The sequence below is a fragment of the Cheilinus undulatus genome, linkage group 12, assembly GCF_018320785.1.
Source record: "Cheilinus undulatus linkage group 12, ASM1832078v1, whole genome shotgun sequence".
Lineage (NCBI taxonomy): Eukaryota > Metazoa > Chordata > Actinopteri > Labriformes > Labridae > Cheilinus > Cheilinus undulatus.
In genome coordinates, this window is record NC_054876.1 from 23,818,275 (window position 1) to 23,838,641 (window position 20,367).

The window sequence follows — 20,367 nt, forward strand, 5'->3', positions numbered from 1 at the left end:
TTTATCTGACTTGGGGTTACACTTTGTCAACGGCCAGTTGTAGTGAAACTGCCTCAGTACTTTATCGTGGGTGTTTGTTTATCTGTGAGACTACAGTGTGTCTGAGAGGTTAACAGGATTTAGGTAAGAGGATGATCAAATGTAAAGTTGTAAAGAGGGCAATGAGAGGAGGTCAGAGAAAGGAGAAAATCAACATGTAAACATGTCTTCACATTGCGTAGACCCAGACAGCCCCTCACAGACTCTCTTTACAGGGTTTCCCGCAGCTCGTAATTATATTCCACATCACTTCAGTTTTTCCACGGCCAAACTCTTCAGTCACTTTTTCTTGCGCTGAATCTAAAACACTTTCAGAAATCTTTGTGGGTTTACGAAACTTTCACATGCACTTTGTTACTTCAGTTATCTTTGTTCTCCTGCTACAAAGATTTAAAGACTCCAGTCTGGACTCCCTTCCTGTCTGAGTGAGATCTCCATGAGATTTATTTGTCTGAAAATTCAGTTTGTTGAGTACAGATACTCAATGAGGACTCGCTCTGCTGTTTACTGTGTTTCTGCTCACTCTGGTAATCCTTACTCTCCTGATCTTTGTAAAGACCACAATCCTAACTCTTACTTTGATCCTAATTCTAACCCTTAATTTATCCTTTCCACAGTCAATGGATCAGATGTCTACATGAATAGCTGTCTCTATGGCAACGGGACCAGTTTTGTTGAGTCGCTGTTTGAGGATTTTGGTTTGTAAACCTTCAAACCAGTTTTTGTCAGAAGCCATATGTAGACAACAACATTATATATTTACATTAGCATATCTACTAAAATATACTTTTATAAAATGTATATCTATACCTTATAATAACTTTCCTCCAGACTGTGATCTGCACATGCTCAGTGCATCTCCTGAGGAGCAGAAAGATCACAAAGAGGAAGAGGCGAAGACTCACCTGAATAAATCTGTAAGTTTTTGTGATCTCATCTTGTCAGTCCGTCTGCTTTTTCAATCCTTCAAAATAAAGCATTGTTTAATGTTTCATCTCAGACTCCAACGGACACGCCTCCTCCTCTGCCAACCACCCCTCTTCCTGATGACTACTATGAGGAGGCCGTTCCCCTCGATCCTGGATCCACGCCTCAGTATTTCACCACCAACATGAACAGTTCTGTACACAAACTAAAAATCACACATTTCTATGCTAGGTCTTACTGAAACCACCTGAATTGGACTTTCTCTTATGTCATTAATCTAATTTTGCCTTTTCTGCTCTCCTCCTGCAGCATCCAGGAACTCAGTGGAGGACGCCTACTATGAAGATGCAGACAATAACTATCCTGTCACCAGGATTAATGGACCTCCAAAAAACTCCTGTGAGTCTTCATTCTCTTGTACTTAATCATACAAAGTTATAATCATAAATGGTCTGGTTGTGAAGAATGTGGAATACCTGAACATGCAGAAACTCAGCTTTTTGTTGAGCAATCATTCGTGTTGTTTCTTGTGTTCAGACAACGACTCAGACGCTCTGAGTAGTTCATACGAGTCTTATGAAGAAGAGGATGAAGAGGCCAAAGGGCGGGACCAGAGGGAGGAGAGCTCGGATGTTCCAGTCAGAGACTGTCGCATTTGTGCCTTCCTGTTACGAAAGAAACGCTTTGGTCAGTGGGCTAAACAGCTGGTGGTTGTCCGAGATAACAAACTGCAGGTAAATAGAGCTGTTTATGGATAAATATTTAAGGTTTAATTTAGATAATCCAGTGTATACCTGTTGTTATAATCCAGTGTATATCAGGTAAATAGACTTGGTGCTCTTCTAATCTCCTGACTACTCAAATCTTCTTTTAGCTCCAAGGGCCACATTCACTCATTCACACCACTCTAGGTAAAAGGCAGGTGCTCTTGAAGACTATGATGTCCTATACTGTCCGCTATAGTATCTGGCTCCCTTCCTAGTATACTGCATAAGGAGGGGGCCAGTACACTAACTTCATGGACACTCGCTTGGAGACAAGGATTAAACTAAACTGTTTTGAATTAATAAGAGCATGTATCATTAAAGTAGAGAAAAAGGAAAAGACGTAGACAAAGAAATCCCCCTCATTGATGTGGTCTGACCACACAGGGTCTTTCTTCAATGTGCAACTAGGAAGTCTGAGCCTTGACACAAGAAAGACCACTGAAAAAAAGATTGACACACTATAATTTATTTTCACAAGGTTTAGCTACAGAACATTGTAATCAGCCCTCTTTAAGCCCAGGTCAGACTGTGCTATTTTTTGTCTGATGCCATGGCCACTATGTCAGATTTGGTGATTACAGAGCCATAAATATGTGCCAAGACTTGACTGACAGACATGACAGCCTACACAGAGTTACATTATCAGTAGGGCTGGGTATAGTATAGGTTTTTTTCCAATACTGGTACTAAATCCATACCTTTAAAACAGTGTTGGTGCCTAAATGGGGCCTAAACTTTAAAGAGAAAAAATGGTGTTAAAAGTTGGTGGGTAATTTAAAGCTGTGTAAGCACCATAAAACATCCAGAGTAATGTTTAAAAGACAACACTGTCTGGCTGCAGACTGTCAATTCTGACAGTCACTCTCACTGTCATCTAAGAGGCCCTCTATTTCTGAACAGAAATGCCGCAATTTGTCACCCTGACGTATTTTCAGTTTATGATACATAAAAATTCCAGAATGAAAAAGGGATAAATATTAAACAAATTAAGAAATTAGGGCTGTTTGATTATGGTGAAAGTCATACGCATGATTATTTTGATATTAAGATCATGATTATGAAACACAATGACTCGTTGATTTCACAAAATTTGCATCACATGAACTTATCAGAGTTAGACATACTCACTTTGAAAAGAAAGTAATAAAAGCAAATACACGAGTGTAAAACTATAGCAATATGAAAATAATGCTATATATTAACAATGAAACAACAAAAAAATACTTTTATGGCTAAAATATAAGAACAAACACTGAAATATTTACCACGACCAAACCTATGAAGAAATAAGTGTAAGACAGCGTGCAGCACAGCAATCAAATAATTATTTTTAGCTTATTTTTAACAGTATCATATTCAACAAAGCATGCAAAGTGAAGCTACACTGATAAATCATCCGATAAAATAGTTACCTCCTATAAACCAAGTCTCATTAAGAGTTCAGCTCTTGCTTATGTTATTTTGCATCAGTTTCATACTTTCAGAAAGCCATTTCATCCTCAGGATTTCTGTGTTTGAATTAAAGCTACATGTGTTAAAAAATGCTTCATCAACAGCATGCAGCAAAGATAGTAGAGAAATGATATTTATTTGAATCTGGTTTTAGGTAAAATGAGGTTTTTCTACCGGGATGGGGCCTAAAACTGACTTTGTTAAACATTTAAAAGGAAACATTTCAGAACCAAAAGAAAACATCATCAAATGATACATGAAGGTCTGTCTGTCTCTCTGTTACAGTGCTTTAAGAGCATCAAAGAGAGCACTCCTCAAACAGAGCTCCCGCTGACTCTCTGCAATGTCATCTACGTCCCGAAGGAAGGGCGGAAAAAGAGACATGAGTTACGCTTCTCGCTGCCTGGAGGCGAAGCTCTGGTCCTGGCAGTTCAGAGTAAAGAGCAAGCGCAGCGATGGCTCAAGGTACCTTCATGCAGAATATGAAAGAGCTGGTACTGGCTGGACAACAGAGTGGGGAAACACAGAGGGAATATGTGTGAAGAGAGAACACAAACTTTTCTTTCTTTGAAAACAGGTGGTGCAAGATGTTGGCAGCCAAAGTGGCAATACTGAGGGACTGGATGGGTCCACCTCTCCAATTATACAGAGGAAGCTGGAGCTTGACAAGGTGTGTGTCTATGTGTTTGTGGGTATTTTGTCAAAGTGTGTCTGTGTTTTGTTTTGTTTTTTTCTTCTGTGGTACTTCTTTTGTTTTGTGCTTTGTTTTTGCTCTTAATGTGTACAAAGGAAAATGCTGATATGGCAGGACAGAACCAACATTTATTGTGTAAAGTACAAAGAAAATGTGATGTTTAATGTAAGAGTTGCTTCTGGTGTCCTACAGTAGATAGCGTGACAGCAAACCATAAAATTTGAATGTGTAGAGGGGCAGACCTTGATCATATATGTAATTTGAATTAATTCAGTTGTTTCATATGAGAAGTAGACCAACTTCCTATCTAAGTGGCAAGATATTGAAAGGTTTGCTGTGGCCAGTGAGGTGTCATTGATAAGACATGTCAGTGCTGTGGACAGTTATTAAGGACTTCAGTTAAAAATGTGGACTTTATAGTTTCAGCATAGTTAAAGGAATAGGGAATTATGAATTTGTATTACTTCCTGTTGGCAGTAAAGGGTGCTATGATAACATTTTAACATGTGAGCATGTTCAGTGTGATACTGAAAGTGAGCATGTTCAGTGTGATACTGTTGTAATGCCAGGAAATTTTAGGCCTCACAGAACAGTGTAAACAAAAGTTAAAACAGGTTAAAGTAATTGTCACTATTAAAAACATCTTATTTTGAAATTGAGATAGAGCTGTAGGACTTCCTGTTGAGATTTAGGAATGGGTCCAGGAGGCTTATTTGTAGGTCTGATGATGAGTCAAATGCCTACCAAAAATTATAAACCTGGGTTGAATGGTGTCCGGGGGCTGAATGTATAAAGGGAAAAATAAAAAAAAATCAGAGAAGGAAATGATCAATCAGCAGAAGGTGGCACTGTGACAAAGTAATGATACTGATGCATGAATGTATTCAGGATCAATGTGTGATCATCACTGTTATCACTGTTAGTATTGTAATGAATGACTGAGGGATTAAAAAGTTATGTGGAATTATTGGTTTATTCTCACAGCAAAAAAAAAAAAAGTTATCTGAGTTTGGGCTCCAGTCAGCCTCTGGGACCACATGCCTCTGGCTAAAACTCAAATTTTTAAAAAATTTTGGATCTCTATCTTGTCTAGAATGACACAAAAATTTCTGGGGTCAGTCAGATAAAATCCCTCAGACCGGTTTGTTAACATGTGCAAAGTGTCCATCTGTACATTTTAGAGAAGGGTCCCAAGAGACTTTTTTTCCATCTAGTCATACTACATATGTGCACCACGATTGACTTGCATGAAAGCATTAGAATACATACATTTCCTCTGTGGGATAATGTTCAAAAATGTTTTGGTGTGTTTTTAGGCATGTTATGGCTACCAAATTAGCAATTTTTATGCTAGAAGAATACATAAAATGATAATAATTCCTTTAATTATCTTCAATTTGAATAGGGTCTTCACTCCGAGGTCGGTGCTCAGGCCCTAAATTAAAGAACTGCTAAAAGAGACCTGTCTCATGCTAAAATTAAAGTGCAATCAGTACAAAAACTTTAAAAAGGTGTAAAAAAAATGGTATTTTTGGAGCTACTTTAAAATTTTGCATACTGTGTGGATTTCAGGCTCACAGGGTGCTAAGCTGTCTCTTAGTTTATCCACTGAGTTGTATTTCTTCCTGCATCTATACTCTAGTTTTTATATCACAGTATAAGTCACTGACATCACCTCCTTCAGCCCACACATGACACAACTGTTCCCTTGGCTTTGAGTTAAAAGCAGTAAATGTGGTGACATTATTGCAGTTGCTGAGGCGGCAGCTCTTCAGAAAGCTTCAAACACTCAACTAAGTTTCTGGAAACAGCTGAAATGAGCCAACAAGCTGAGCGAAGGGTGACATGGCAGTTATAAACTTGGAAACAGTGTTGAAAACATTCATTTTAAGAAATGCTTATATCATTTTTTTGGTATGGTTTTGTTTTGTTAAATGACTCTTGAATGATTCTTTAGAAAATAAACAAAAGTCATAAAGATTGCTTCTTTCCTTTGCCAGGTTCTGCAGTGTGACAGGCAGGCATCAGACTCAGACAGTGGGCCAACAGCAGACAATCAGTCCACTGCACAGGGACCAGGACGGGACTGGACTGACTCACTGAGTAGGTTACCTTTAAAATGTAGCTGTGATTTATACAGTTTTAATGGCTGGATTCATTTGAATTAAAATTTTCACTTTAAAACAAGGGGGGTCTGATCGTCTGACCGTCTGGCAGACTTTTGTACATTAAGCAAGAGTTGTTTAGCTGACAAATCTCTTCTGCAGATTAAAAGGGCATAATGATGGCATTTTTATGTGTATGATTGTTTCCAAATGAAACTGAATGGAAAGTGCGTCTTATAACTACTATTTAAAGGTGCAGTGTGTAAAATTGGGACTATCAACATCTAACAGTCAACTCTGGAGTGTGATGATCATTTCTCTGATGATAACTGTGGGAACCAGTGAAGTTTAAAAATCAATACATGCTTAACTGTTATTTGGTTCCTTCTGTGGTGCCATAGAAACAGGCAAAATGCAAAAATCCAAGATGGTAGCGTCCTTGGAGGGGACCCTCCCTATGTATGAATAAAAGGCTTATTCTGAGTTAATTTAAAACATAAATTTAAAAAATGTGTTATCAGATGTCAACACTAATTTAGATCAATCTACCTATAAATGTTATGTTTCATTTTAACCAAGCTTGTTTTGCTAAATGCTACTAGGCTAAATATTACACACTGCACCTTTAACCAATTATAATCCACGACGTCACCAAAATGGCACTCTTTAATGGTGGGAAGGGTCTATCATTGCACACTTGATTGATTGATTCTTGGACGGTTTTTGGTGTACCAGTAGTACACTGAATTTTTCGTATTGTTCTTAGTGTAGCACACTTTGCACTCCTATGCACTCAAAATGTTCAGTATGTATTATTATTATTAGCATTATCATTCAGTTTTTCAGAAGTATGCGATTTTGAACACACCTAATGCCTGTTATGCCATAGCCTGGACAGCAAAAGGGACATGCTACTTACTGGATGTCAGTGCTAAATAAACAGACTTGTTCACAAATTCCCTTTGGTTATCTGTGTAGTGCACATTTTATACAGGGAAAGCTTAGGAAGCTTAAAATTTGGTATTAGATACCCACAAGTCATTTTAGGGAGATAGCATTTAACAGTAACACTTCATTTTAGTGGATCATAATTGCCAAGCAATTCTAGAAGAACCAGTGTAATAATCTAGAAATCTCTTAAAGACCCTGTAAAGTTAAATCCAAAAGTTTTGTCTTAACACATTAGATGTGTTGGAACAAGGTTGCTGGAAACATGTGTAAACACTGAGATCTACGTGTGACTTAAATTTGGATTTAGACTGTTAGAAAGTTTTTCAGCCCTTTCCTGTCTGTGTTTAATTCAATCACAGTCTTTGTATAAGTAAAGTATCTGAATAAAAAATTGTCCTCACTCACAGCATTTTGAAATGAATAACACACAAAACTACACATCCTTAAAAGCACATACATCATCTTTGTTTATTAATCCACGAATCAGGAAAGTTAAACCGGGAGGTCTGTGATGTCGTGTCATAATATAGGTCAAACCCAGTCGGCCTGTGTCAGTGTTGTTACAGCTTGTTTACTGATAAAGCAACTCTGATCCCAAAGAGAGAGAGAGAGAGGGTCAGGAAGTGGGGCCCGAACAGATATGACATCCTTCCTGTCCTCTTCCTGTGATTGTGTCCCGCTGACATCAGAGGAAGTAGGCAGGTCTGAACACTGCAGCACCTGGTACATGCAGTACAATCTCTCTAGGGATTGGTTTGACAAATATCTCTGAAATCAAATAGATTCTTTTAATTGTGGAAGTAAAGTCCTGCTATGAAGAAATGTTTCCTTCTCCAGTGTGTTTAGTGTTTTTATTAAAATGTATTCTTAAAGTGTGTACTTGGATTAGGAAGCTTTTTTTAACACAACTTTTGTGACACAAACACAGCAATATAATCTCTATAAGTGTTTACATTAATAATCATGTTAGGTTCTGTTCCTGTTTAAACCAAACTATCAGTCTCTGTCTTTCAGAAATTTCACGTTTTATCTCTTAACTTCGACCTACCACTCTGTTAACTAGTTTTCTTTGGATCAACAGAAGAAGTAACACAGCATTTTATCTATTTGTAGACTACTAAGTGGTAAACTTATTCTGCACTTAAACAGTCTCTCTGCTGCTAGATCTCAAGAATGAGTCACTGTAAATACAATAAAATATGACGGGCTGAGGTAAATTTGCCTCAGTAGTGCATAACAAATTAAGTTTTAAGCTGAGGGCTCCATGCTACTGTGACCCCATTTTCAGCCCCTTCTCTGTGTGACTGGGGTATGTTTGATCTCAGACAGGGGGAAGCGAGGAGCCTTCTCTGAGCTGACGGGGTCGATGAGCCGAGCTGCTGGGAAGAAAATCAATCGGATCATCACTTTCTCCAAAAAGAAACCTCCTTTACCAGGAGAGCCTTCCTCTTCTTCCAACCATCATGACAACCCACGCTGTGGTGAGCACACGGACTGATCTGACTTTTTTGCTTATTCAACCTCTCATCATCTTTTGCAATGTCAAAATACAGATTACAAAGGACTCTAGTACTGTCTGCACTGATATGCAGTTTAACACTGATAAAAAAATGCAATAGTTAAGAACAGGCGCATCTCAAAATAGAATATCATGAAAAGGTCAGGGGTTTTTTTGTGCTGATTTAATTCAAAAAGTTAATCTTCCATATATCCTGGATTCATCTCACACAAGTGAAATATTTCAAGACTTTTATTATGATTTACAGCTCATAAAAATCAAAAATCCACTATCTTGAAATTTTAGTATTTTACAGAAAAGTCCAATTTCTTGTTAGTTTTTATTCTCACTCTGGTTCAGTACACACACACAGGGAAGACTGCTGACCTGACTTTTGTCCAGAAGACAATCACTGTGTCTTCACAAGAGGGGTAAGCAACAGAAGGCCACTGTTGAAAGGGGAGGCTCTTCTCAGAGCCTGTATCAAAGCATATTTATGGAAAGTTGACTTGAAGAGAAAAGTGTGGTAAGAATAGTAGCACAAGCAACAGGGGTGAGCTCGGCCTTTAGAGGACTGCCAAACAAAGCAGATTCAAGAACTTAGGAGAACTTCACAAGGAGTGGACTCAGGCTGGTATCAGTGGATCAAGAGCAACCACACATAGATGGCTACAAGAGTTGTGTTCTTTGTATCGAGCCAATCCCCAACCACAAACATCGTCATAAGTGTTTCACCTGAGCTAAGGAGAAAAAGAACTGGACTCAGTGGTTAAAAGTACTGTTTTCAGATGAAAAACACATTTAGCATTTAATTTGGAAATCAGAGTTTTGGGGAAGACTGGAGAAGCCCAGAATTCAAGGTCCAGTGTTTTCAGTTTTCTCAGTCAGTGCTAGTTTGTCATCTCCTGCTGTTGGTCCTCTGTGCTTTATCAAGTTCAGAGACGACGCTGTCAGCCATCTACCAGGAGACCTTCATACTCCTATCTGCTGAGAGGCTTTATGGAGATTCTGGTTTCCTTTTCCAGCAGGATGTGGTACCTGCCAACAAGTGAAGCCAAAACTACCAGAAACTGGTCTGCTGACTATGATGTTACTGTGTTTGACTGGCCAGTTGACTGGTCTGACCTGAACCCCATACAGAATCTCTGGGGAAATGTCAGGAGGAAGATATGCCATGTTACATAGATGCAGCAATAAGCATAAATTAGCATAATTTTCCATAAGGTCAACATTTTTGTATTATAATCCCTTTTTTGGACTGGTGTTTTGTGATATACTAATATTTTGAGATGTTGATTTTTTGATATTTGTGAGCTGTTAGCAATTACCATAGAGCAAAAAGCAAAAAAGTGTTGAAATATTTCACTTATTATGAGATTAATCTCGATTATACTGAAGTTTAACTTTATGAATTAAATCCCAGCAAAAAATTGAAAGGCACCTGAGATGCATCTGTAACTGTGATGACCACCAATGTCCTTAAAGTTTTTGTATATATATTGTCTAATTTAGAGGTGTAATTGTAAACTAATCAAAGGTTATATCCTCTTAAAATCATTGAAATAGGCAGGCTATGAATGAAAATGAAACTTCCACTTTCAGGAACAGACACCCATTTATTTCAAAGTGTCGAATGTCTTGTTTTTTTTAATACAATACTTGAAAGAAATATTTTAATATTTATGGAAAAGTTAACTAACTTGACTTTTTTCAGTTATGGTAGTTAAAAATTAGTGTAAAGCTGATCAAGAGTTAACACACGACAGATCATTTTTCACTAGTAAAAGAATAACTATTAGTATAAAAAATGAAGCATCAAATGAAGCAATATTATTTAAAAAAAAATCAAGCAGCTCTCTGTGTTCTTAGATGCTGTGGGCATGTCTGGTAATTGTGCTTAAATCATGCCCAGGTTTAGTTTTCTTATATTCTTGTAGTGCCACATGGGCAAGATTACACAAAGCAACCCCAGTGTGTCATTGGGATCCTAAACTTAACCCTGAACAAAAATTCCTTTCCCTGAATGTGATGAATAAGCGTTTGACAGTCTGCTTATAATATTTTTCATAACAGTTTTAGTGTGTTCAGAGGCTAATTTCTGGTTGTTTTATCATTACTTAAACAACCCTCTTCTCTCTCTCTCTCTACAGGATACCTCAGCGTGTGTCTGAGCGGTTCGTGGAAGGAGCGTTGGTGCGTGGTGCGAGATGGGAGCTTGTACCTGCAGAAGGACCCCGGGGACCAGCGGCCTCCAGTCATCGTGGTGTCACTCAAAGGTGCAGAGGTGGTGACAGGCAGCCTTGGCCCCAAACATCCTTTCTCCTTCTGCATCCTGCAGGGAGGCAACGAGCTGGCATCTTTGGAGGTACTTTTGTTTGGTATCTTTAACAGCATTAAATCCAGAGAAGATTTAATGGCAGATGATCATATTAGTTTTCATAATTTTATTTAGTGTCTAAGTCACTGATGAGACTGAATTATAGCATGAATGTACAGAGATGACACACCTACATTTTTCTAGAAACAGTAATTTTTTTGGCGTTTGTGTCTGAATGTGTGCATATATGTGTGTGTCAGGCCAGCTGCTCAGAGGATCTTGGACGCTGGCTGGGTGTTTTGTTTGCAGAGACCGGCAGCACCACACTCCCTGAAGAGCTGCACTACGACTACATCGACGTGGACACGCTCACCGATATCCGGCACGCTGCCAGACACTCCTTCCTGTGAGTCACTTCCCGCAGTTTGTGTTTGTGTGTTTCTGCACACAATTATTTGGACTTTTTCTGTCTCTTATTGTGGTTTTTATCCTGAAATACATCTGTCTCTGCCTCTCTGTTTTTTCCTCTCAGTTGGGCCACCACCACCGCAGCGTCATCCATCAGTGCCTCGACAGACTCCAGGATGTACGATGAAGTCTATGAAAGTATTGAGGTGAGAAAACATAAGTTATAAAATATACCATCAAATTTGTCAAAATTTTCCATTTCAGGCATATTTGATATGACTTTGTGACTTTTGGACAGTGGCCTGAAAGTTAAAACTCAAAAACTTTTAAAGCTTTACAAAAACCTCTGGAAAGTTCCATGTTATAAATAAGATAGGGTTGTTTCTGATTTGTCAAAGCATAAATCTCCCAAACCAACGAACGCTTGGTTCTGTTTTTGGAAATGTGTTTTGATTACAGAAGGCCACTGTAGTTTAGCCAAATCTTAGTAACAATTACATATCACATTTAAAACTCTGATTTTGCTGCTATTTGATTTAAAATGCATTGAAGTAAACCATGAAAATGTACTAAAAACAACATTTTTCCTGCAGGATGGGGATGCAGAGAGCAGACCTGGACAGATAAGACGCCATGCATCATTCTCCAGCAGGGACTCCGAAAAAACTGAACAACAGGCTGCTGTCAAGAGGCACGCCTCCAGTGAGTTTTCATTTCATTTAGAAAGTAAACAGGTTGGCTAGACTGAAACTAAGTGCTGGGAAATGTGGCTGGAAATTGTTGGATGAGTTACTCCTGATTATGATAAGACTGTGGTGGAAAGAAAAAATCCTGCTATGTGTTGGTCTAGATGTGAATCAGTATGGACGGTATGGGAAGACGCGTGCAGAGGAGGATGCCAGGCGTTACCTGAAACAGAAAGAGGAGCTGGAGAAGCAGAAGGAGGAGCTCAGAAATGCCCTGATTTCACTCCGCAGGGAGAAGAAGGAGGTGAAGGAGGAGATGAAGAGCGTTACAGGTCAGAGACAACACACACACACAACGATGTTTAGACTTGGGCTTAGTAGCACTAGCTCACTGTGTATGTGTGTTTGCAGGTCACAGTGTGGAACAGCGGCTAGCCAAGCTGGAGACGTTGTGTAAACAGAAAGAGGAGGAGAGGGTGGAGCTGGAGCTCAGACTGACAGAGGTCAAAGAAAACCTGAAGAAGTCATTGGCTAGAGGAGCTCTGGGCCCACCCACTGACACCAAGATCAGTATAAAGGTAGAGATGATGTTCAGTTTGAAAACCAGAGGCTTTAGTGGCATAGAAGTTTCATAGCCCTTTCCACCTTATAACACAGCCCCATGTGGTCTAAATGAAACATCTGTGCCCTGCTTTAGTCAAAATATGTTTCAAACTAGGACTGGGTGGTAATATAGTCCCATGGTACTTAAATTAGCCACGGCATCCCTTTAATTACCACCATGAAAAAATCTGCTGTGTAATGTGCCTGTTTATAAGAAATGCCTTGAAGTGTCTGTCTGTTTCCAGCAGCAGCACAGTTGCCTGTGTTTGAAGATGCTGAAAAAGTGATGACAAAACTCTAATTTGTCAAAAACAATCTGTTAAAAAAGCACGCACTCTTCATGTTCTCGCAGTTTACATGATTGTACCGCACTATGGTTTCACCCTAGGTTTAACTGTGCACTGCCCATTGTAATGCAGTCCGCTGTAATTCACAATTTAAAATGCTCTAATTCTTCTTTCTTTCTAGGGGTAAATCAGTGATAAAAAATTGAAGAAAAGCTCATCTTAACAGAACAAAGCTTGCCATTGTACTGCATCAGCTGTCTCATGAATCTTATTCAAAAAACACAAAGATGTTTTATCATCCTTTCAATCCAACAAAGCAAAAAAATTCTGTCACTGAGCCCATGGATAGTAATACAAACATAATGGACTCAGTCCATTGTTCATTAAGCACACTGTAACAGAGTGGAGTAGATGTGTAACCAGACAAACTGCAGGAGGTCTCTCCAACTGGACAAGAAAAAGCCCTAGGAAGCAAAAAAGTGTCTCCCAGTAGTAAATTTTGGTGAAGATAATCTGACAATGTCGGTGTGTATATTGTATCTGTGTTTTTTTTTCCCACAGGCTCAGGGCAGCAAGGTTGAAAAAGTTTACAATGGGACTGTTCCGGTCAACTCAGCATCTGAGCTCCGAAAACGCCCTCCGTCTCTTTACGCCTCCTCAAAGGGGAACGTCATGCAGAAGGCAAAGGTAGGATGTGAGTGATCATAAGACTGCTGTAGTTTGTGCTTGTGGTGGGGTGTGTGAATATGTGTGAGAGTGTGATGAAGACTGACAGAAATGTTTCCTCACTTCCTGCTGTCTCATGGTTTACAGGAGTGGGAGTCAAAGAAGGGCACATAAACTGAATATAAAAGGATCAACAGATTTATTAACAGAGAAACAAAACTGGAGCTGTTACAGGAGGATGTGTGAAAGAAGAAATGGATGATCAAGCAAACTGGCACTGAGAAGGAGAAGGAGTTGATGAAAATGAAGATGAAGAGAAGGGAGGATGGGGAAGGATGACACACCGCTGCCACTATCTTCCCTTCTCTTACCTGTGAAGACAAAGAGGAATATTTGCAAGTCCAGGCAGTGCATTGCTGTCTCAAACACTGTAAATATGTCTGAAATGACTGATGTACCAGTACAGTATTACTGTGGATCACTAAGAACATGAAGTATATGTGTTTTTGTGAGTTTGCATGTGTGTTTACATTTGCACAGGGCTGCAGGAAGTAAAAATGTGATTTTTTTTGTTAGAGAAATACAAAGCAAAGGGAGAGAGATATTTAACAATACTGTGAGTTCAGTTACCAGCAAAATGTCCAGAGTTTGTTCACAGATTTTACCTCCCCTTTTTATAGGATGTATGCCAACATGAAATGCACAAGCTAAAGAAAATACATTTCTATCAAAGTCTTCTATATTAGTGAGAGAATATCACACAGATTATGAGGAAAGCATACTAAGACACTGTTCCTGAAACCTATTAGTAAATGTGTATTATTCTAATGTGAAACTGTAGGCTTTTAAACATAATATATGTGTATTTTTATTATTTGCCTTCTGCACTTTAACTTGTAATTCTATAAAGGTCTAAGAAGTTAGCCAAAGCACCAGAGTTAGCAGAATAATGTGAGGATAAATGCCCAGGTCTGCTCTCCCTTTCTTGTGAAGAAGATTTGTAAAAACTCACATACTGGAGTAAAAGTCTTTGTGAATAAACTTTTTTGTATTGGTTTTTGAACATTTTTTTTCTACCTGCTACTTCCTCCCAGAATCAGATTAAACTGAGATATCAACCAAAGAATCACAACTCAGCACTTCAGGCGCCATCTAGTGGCACGTTTTGAAGCCTTTTTGTGACCACATTGTTTTCTGCTTCTCCTTATCGTTGTCGTTCTATTCTTTGTCAGAGACAACATGACACACCAGGAAAATCTGATACTTCTGCATATTTTTCAGCAGCAAATTACTATAACACTTTATGCTCAACATTTTTCTCAAGCACATTTTGATACACAAGTTAATGGCTGAATAAAACTTCCCAAGCCTTTATTGCTGTCTCCTTCAAACACAACAGAAGTAGAAAGAATCTTTTTAATTGTTCACAGCTCTGTATTCTTTTTGTGTCTGAGCTTGACTATGGTTATGTTTTATACATTAATGCCTCCTCTCAAACCTGATATGTTCTAGATATTGTGTATCATGGAGCTCTGAGTTACATCACTAATTTTAGAGCCCTCACCCATCACTGTTTATTGCATACATATGTTAGATGTTCTTCTTCGTCCACAGGTAGACCAAAACACTTGTTCTCTTATCTACAAGACTATCTGGCTACTTCCTTCATATCTTCTGACCTACAACAGTTAGAAAAGTACAGGATTTAATTTTCTTCTGTCTCAGGACTTTTTCTTCCTGACTTTTCTAAACATCAGAACTGAACTTGAAAAACAGGCATTTCAGTTTGCTGCTCCCACCATTCTCTGGAATGAATCAAAAAGACTTGAAACTTAATGATCTGCTCTTATTTGATGCTTTTAAGAGGATGTTAAATGACTTGGAGGCAGCCACAAACATATATATAAATATATATACATATATATATATATATATATATATATATATATATATATATATATATATAGTGTACAAAGTTGGAAAATTAGAAGAAAAATACTTAAAATTCCTTGATTTATAAATTCTTTAATTTTGGCACAGGAAACTTACATTTACCACACTATAAAAACAACAAAATTACAAGAAACCAAACTAAAACTGATTTGATTTTGTTTTGTTGTTTTTTTTTTAAACTTAATCTCAAAAGTTCTAAATTTTGGTTCATGTACATTTATAACATTTAAAGTTGCAAATTTCAAATGTTTTCATGAAAATTAACATATCACCCTTTTTGTATTTTTTATTTTTATTTTTTTTGTATGTGGCCCTTATACACCGTCTGAATAATGGCTAATTTATACACTGATGAAGAACAAGTATATGTGAGCCTATTATGATGGGGTGTTTACAAAGGCAATTAGCATTGATAAACATTTTTTGTCATGGGTCCTGGGGGGCTTAGCTTTTCTCAGAGATGAGTAAGGTGGGGGTGGGGGCTAACACTGGCCTAGTGTTGGCTACCAGGGTTCAAGTCAGGCCTGCGGCTCGTTTCCAACATCTCACCCCCACTGTCACATGTCTGTTTCCACTTCTATCCACTGTCTTCTCTAAAAGAAAGGCATAAAAAGCCCAGGAATGGATACTTAAAAAAAGTAATAAGTATCTATCTGATGTTTTCTGTTTATGACTGCTCTCCATCTATAAAAAATAATAAAAGATAATCCACAGATGTTTTGGCCAACTTTTTCAGAAGTGTTATATTTTCATAAAAAAATCAGACTCCATCTAAAGCCTTTTTTATAGTGAGTTGGCAGAAAACTAATGTTTAAGCAAACTTAAAACTTTCACCAGCTAACCAAGAAAATCCTCATACTGCAAGAAATAAGTTAAAACAATGTAGTTTATACTTTAATTATTTGGCCAAACTACACCATGTGACTCTAGCAGTCAAGCAGCTGCTTTAGACGGTTTATCTGTAATACTAAAAACAGACTTAGAGCATTTAAATATTTCAACATAGATACCTAAAATAAAAGTAGAAATAAAAAAAAAACATGAAGACAAAACAGTCTGAACTTCTTTAGAAAGAGTTTATTTAGTGCATTTCTAGTTTGTCCACGGCAGGAACCAAAATATTAAGTTAATCTGTGCTCGCATTGGTTAAACTGGTTCTGGTCCAACACCATTGGTCCACTCATATTCTGGTGCAGTACTATTGGTCCAGTGGTGTTCCCTTGCCCTCTCACCGGTTCACTAGTGTTCTGGTATGACACTGTTGGCTCACTAGTGTTCACTTGTGGTCAGGAACACGTAAGACCAGAAAAAAAAGGACCTTTCGGCATGCTGCTACTGAGCAGAGGTCCACAAGCTTCCATGCAACAACAAACAAACAAACAAACAGCAAGGGACAACAACAACGAACGGAAAGAGAAACAACAGCATTGCTTGTAAGAAGTAAGCATGGAAGCATATACAGTAAACCTTATTTTAACCTGCTAAAGCCCTCTGGAGGTTTGTCTGATATACAACAGATCTTAAAAAGGTAAAATCCCCCCCCAGACCCGGACACATGCGTGCGCACACTCGCTCTCTCTCTCTTGCCCACGCACACACAACACACACACTCTCACACAGGCGCACCTGCATGCAAACAAATGATCAGTCCTTAGAAGTGTACAAGGATACGTTGTCATTTTTAAAAATATGACTTAACCCCATGAGCTCTGTGTAAACATAGCGTACGGTAGATTAGATAGACTTCTCTCCTTCTTTCCTTTGTAGCTGTCTGTCTGTCCTGCCTCGTGCCTTTTCACAGCAGTAACTTAGTGAGTTAATACTTGTACTCTTTGGTTCTCTGTAACAGTCTGTTTATCGCACTATGTGACTGACTGACTCTTATCTATGCCTCTGTTTTCTAAGCCCTCACTCCCTTGTTCTCTCTGGTTATTGTACAGCAGGAAGAGGAGTCAAGGGAAGAGATCTGCAGGTCATGTCCCTCTGCAGACCAGAGCAGCGGAGCCAGATCGATTGATTGTCCTTGATTTATTTATTTACATCACAGTCAGTCACAGTGAGCTCCGTGAAGTGGAAGAACACATTCCTGTCCTCGCATCCTCCTCTTCCTCCTCCTCCTCCTCTCGCCCCTCACCAGCCTGATGTGTGGGCATGTCGGCCTGAGATCTGTTGGTATGTGTGCGTGTGTGGTGTTTGTATATACGTGTAGGTGTATGTGTGAGTGTGCATGTGAGTTGTGAGGGGCTAGGATAAGTCATTGGTGCTGGGCGATTTTCCTCCTCCGTTAAGTAGAGCCGACGCGCTGCGGCTCTTGGTTGGCGTGCCGCTGCCCGACCTTGAGAGTTCTGTCAGGTCGTGGAGGGAGGGCTCCCTATACATGGCCACTGCACACAGACAGACACACAAACACAAGACATAAATCATCATTTACAGTAATAATTAAGCTGTTTGGTTAATAAATGACTCAAGTTTAGGCCAAGACATTAAGGACCTGTTAAGGCAGTGAGGTACATTTAGTTCCACTTTAGGTGGATAACTTGGTTTTTGTTTCTAATACCACATCCTGACAATAATACAAGTGATCAAGAATATACTGTGTATATAGTGCCTATAAAAACTATTCACCATTTTAAATGTTTTACCCTTTTGTTGATTTTATCAGTCAGTCATGGTAAATATAATTTGGCTTTTTAACAAAAGAAATTACAAAAAAAACTCTTTAATGTTGAAGTGAGAACAGATTTCTACAAAGTAATGTCAATGAAACAGAAATATGTAAGGTAAAACAAGCAACTGCATAAATATTCATCCCCATTAAAGTGGCTGACCTAATCCAGAAGAGGTCCATTACTTTGGTGCTAATAGTCTCTCAATTAGTGAAATGGGGATCACCTGAGTGCAGTGAATGTCTCTCAAGTGATTGCAGTCTAACGACACCAGAGTCTGGTAGGTCCAATCACTGGTTAATCAGCATTCCTGGCTACCATTACACCATGAAGACAAAAGGAAACTCCTGGCAAGTATAAGTCAGGGGATGGATGCAAAAAGTTTGCAAGGCACTGAACATCCCAAGGAGTTCAATTAAATCCACCATCAAGAAACGGAAGGAATGTGGTGAGAGAGGCAACCAAGACACCTATGCCTACTCTGAAGGAGTTACAAGCTTCAGCAGCTGAGATGGGAGAGACTCTGCATACAACAACTGTTGCCCTGGTCCTGGGCCAGTAAAGGCTTTATGGGAGAGTGGTAAAGTGAAAGTCAAAAATCATATCAAATCTCGGCAAGAGGTCACCAAAAGGCACGTGAAGACTTTGGTCAAGAGGAAGAAAGTTCTTTGGTCTGATGAGACCAAAATTTTGCTTTTTGGCCATCAGACAAGACGCTATGTTTGGACTACACCAAACACAGCACATCACCACAAACACACCATCCCCACTGTGAAGCACGTTCCTGGCGGCAGCATGCTGTGGGTATGCTTCTCAGCAGCCAGCCCTGGAAGGTTTGCAAAGGTAGAGGGTAAAATGAATGTGGCAAATAGAGGGAAATCCTGGAGGACAATCTTATTCAGTCTGCAAGAGAACTACAGCTCGGGAGAAGATGGTTTAAAGTGTAAGTGAACCCCCGGCTCAGAGCTAACTCTGCCCATCTCCATAATTCAAAAAATGCACAGAAAGTGAGCAGTTTGGTACTGAGAGGAGGGAGGGGAAAAGGATGGGGTTTTCCAGTTGAGATGGGAGTGACAGTGACATCCCCTTGTCAGAGAGAGACACAGATAGAGTCCCACAGCACTGCTGCCTCATAGCGATCTTTTAAAGTGGAGGAGTTTTTGCCTCTAGAGTCCCCTGACGCAGACTATAGTGCGGTGGCAGACCGTGGTGGTTCTGAGCACTACCTGTTCGGGTTGATTGCTCCAGCAGCGGCGTTACTACAGCCAGAGCTCTCAGAGCTGAAGCAGTGCAGGAGAGGATGGGAGTGGTTTCTGAATGGTAAAGTCAGTTAGAGGCGGTAACATTTCACTTGTTATATAGAATTTGTGACGTAGAAACCGACCACATAAGCCCCACCTTTTCAGAAAACATTTTTCAAGGGAGATGTCTGTTTGAGCTAATTAAAAGCCGTAAAATCCAGATTTTTATCAGTTTGGTGCAAATTTCAGCTATAACACCAACACTGATGTGTTTTATTATAGTTCAGTAAACTACCTTAGTGTACAGATGAAAAAAAATGTTAAAGTGTTCACTACCTCTTTAAAGACAAAAAGGTGAATGTTCTGGAGTGTCCGAGTCAAAGCCGAGACCTCAATCCAATAGAGAATTTTTGGCTGGACTTGAAAAGGACTGTCCATGCTCAGTCCCCATGCAACCTGGCACAGCTTCAGCAGTTTTGCAAAGAAGAATGGAGTAAAATTGCAGTGTCCAGATGTGCAAGCCTGATTGAGACCTATCCACACAGACTCAGTGCTGTGGTTGCAGCCAAAGGTACATCTACTCAATACTGACTTGAATGAGCTTTAATGTATTTCTCACTTATTACTCATTACTCATTTTTGTTTGGCATTAATTTGCAGAAATCTGCTGCCACTTTGTCATAGAGTTTTTTAAATGTTTTTGTCAAAAAGTCAAATTATATTGACCATGATCGATTTATAAAAACCAATGAAAGGGTAAAACATCCAAGGAGGTGAATTCATTTTATAGGCACAGTATACACATTAGAATAGTCTCTCTTCAACAGCTGGGTGTGTCACAAAGTGAGATTAAAGGGTAAAACTGGTCTGCTGGGCTAAAAGTCAATGTTAGTATTACAAAGCTGGCTCTCTTTCATAATCTGACTAGATCACCATGGTAACTTACTATAAACTCAGAGTTACAGCTTAAATTGGCAGTAAAGTGCCATCATTTTTATTCATTATTACCTTGAAATGTTCTCTGCGGGCAATATAGAGCTTTAGCTTCAAGTAATGTGGTTATGGAAACTTTAGTAATAGTAATGTTTTGTTTAAAGTCACAGAATG

At 39.0% G+C, this 20,367-nt stretch overlaps 2 protein-coding genes across 5 annotated transcripts in view; one reads left to right on the top strand and one right to left on the bottom strand.

Moving 5' to 3' along the window:
* Positions 1–14,454, top strand: part of LOC121519080 (actin filament-associated protein 1-like 1) — a 31,437-nt gene extending 16,983 nt beyond the window's left edge. The window contains exons 3-19 of the mRNA XM_041801867.1: positions 657–737; positions 871–956; positions 1,040–1,157; positions 1,276–1,365; positions 1,504–1,700; positions 3,471–3,650; positions 3,763–3,855; positions 5,880–5,982; positions 8,261–8,416; positions 10,584–10,798; positions 11,011–11,156; positions 11,283–11,364; positions 11,752–11,860; positions 12,009–12,176; positions 12,256–12,422; positions 13,296–13,421; positions 13,548–14,454. Coding sequence (XP_041657801.1) covers positions 657–737; positions 871–956; positions 1,040–1,157; positions 1,276–1,365; positions 1,504–1,700; positions 3,471–3,650; positions 3,763–3,855; positions 5,880–5,982; positions 8,261–8,416; positions 10,584–10,798; positions 11,011–11,156; positions 11,283–11,364; positions 11,752–11,860; positions 12,009–12,176; positions 12,256–12,422; positions 13,296–13,421; positions 13,548–13,574 — 2,144 coding nt within the window. The 3' untranslated portion in view covers positions 13,575–14,454. The remainder of the gene's footprint in view (positions 1–656; positions 738–870; positions 957–1,039; positions 1,158–1,275; positions 1,366–1,503; positions 1,701–3,470; positions 3,651–3,762; positions 3,856–5,879; positions 5,983–8,260; positions 8,417–10,583; positions 10,799–11,010; positions 11,157–11,282; positions 11,365–11,751; positions 11,861–12,008; positions 12,177–12,255; positions 12,423–13,295; positions 13,422–13,547) is intronic.
* A 1,989-nt stretch (positions 14,455–16,443) lies between these two features.
* Positions 16,444–20,367, bottom strand: part of fgf13b (fibroblast growth factor 13b) — a 36,795-nt gene continuing 32,871 nt past the window's right edge. For all 4 annotated transcript variants that reach the window (XM_041801303.1, XM_041801302.1, XM_041801304.1 and 1 more), the window contains exon 5: positions 16,444–17,737. In XM_041801303.1, the coding sequence (XP_041657237.1) occupies positions 17,598–17,737 (140 nt within the window). In that variant the 3' untranslated portion in view covers positions 16,444–17,597. The remainder of the gene's footprint in view (positions 17,738–20,367) is intronic.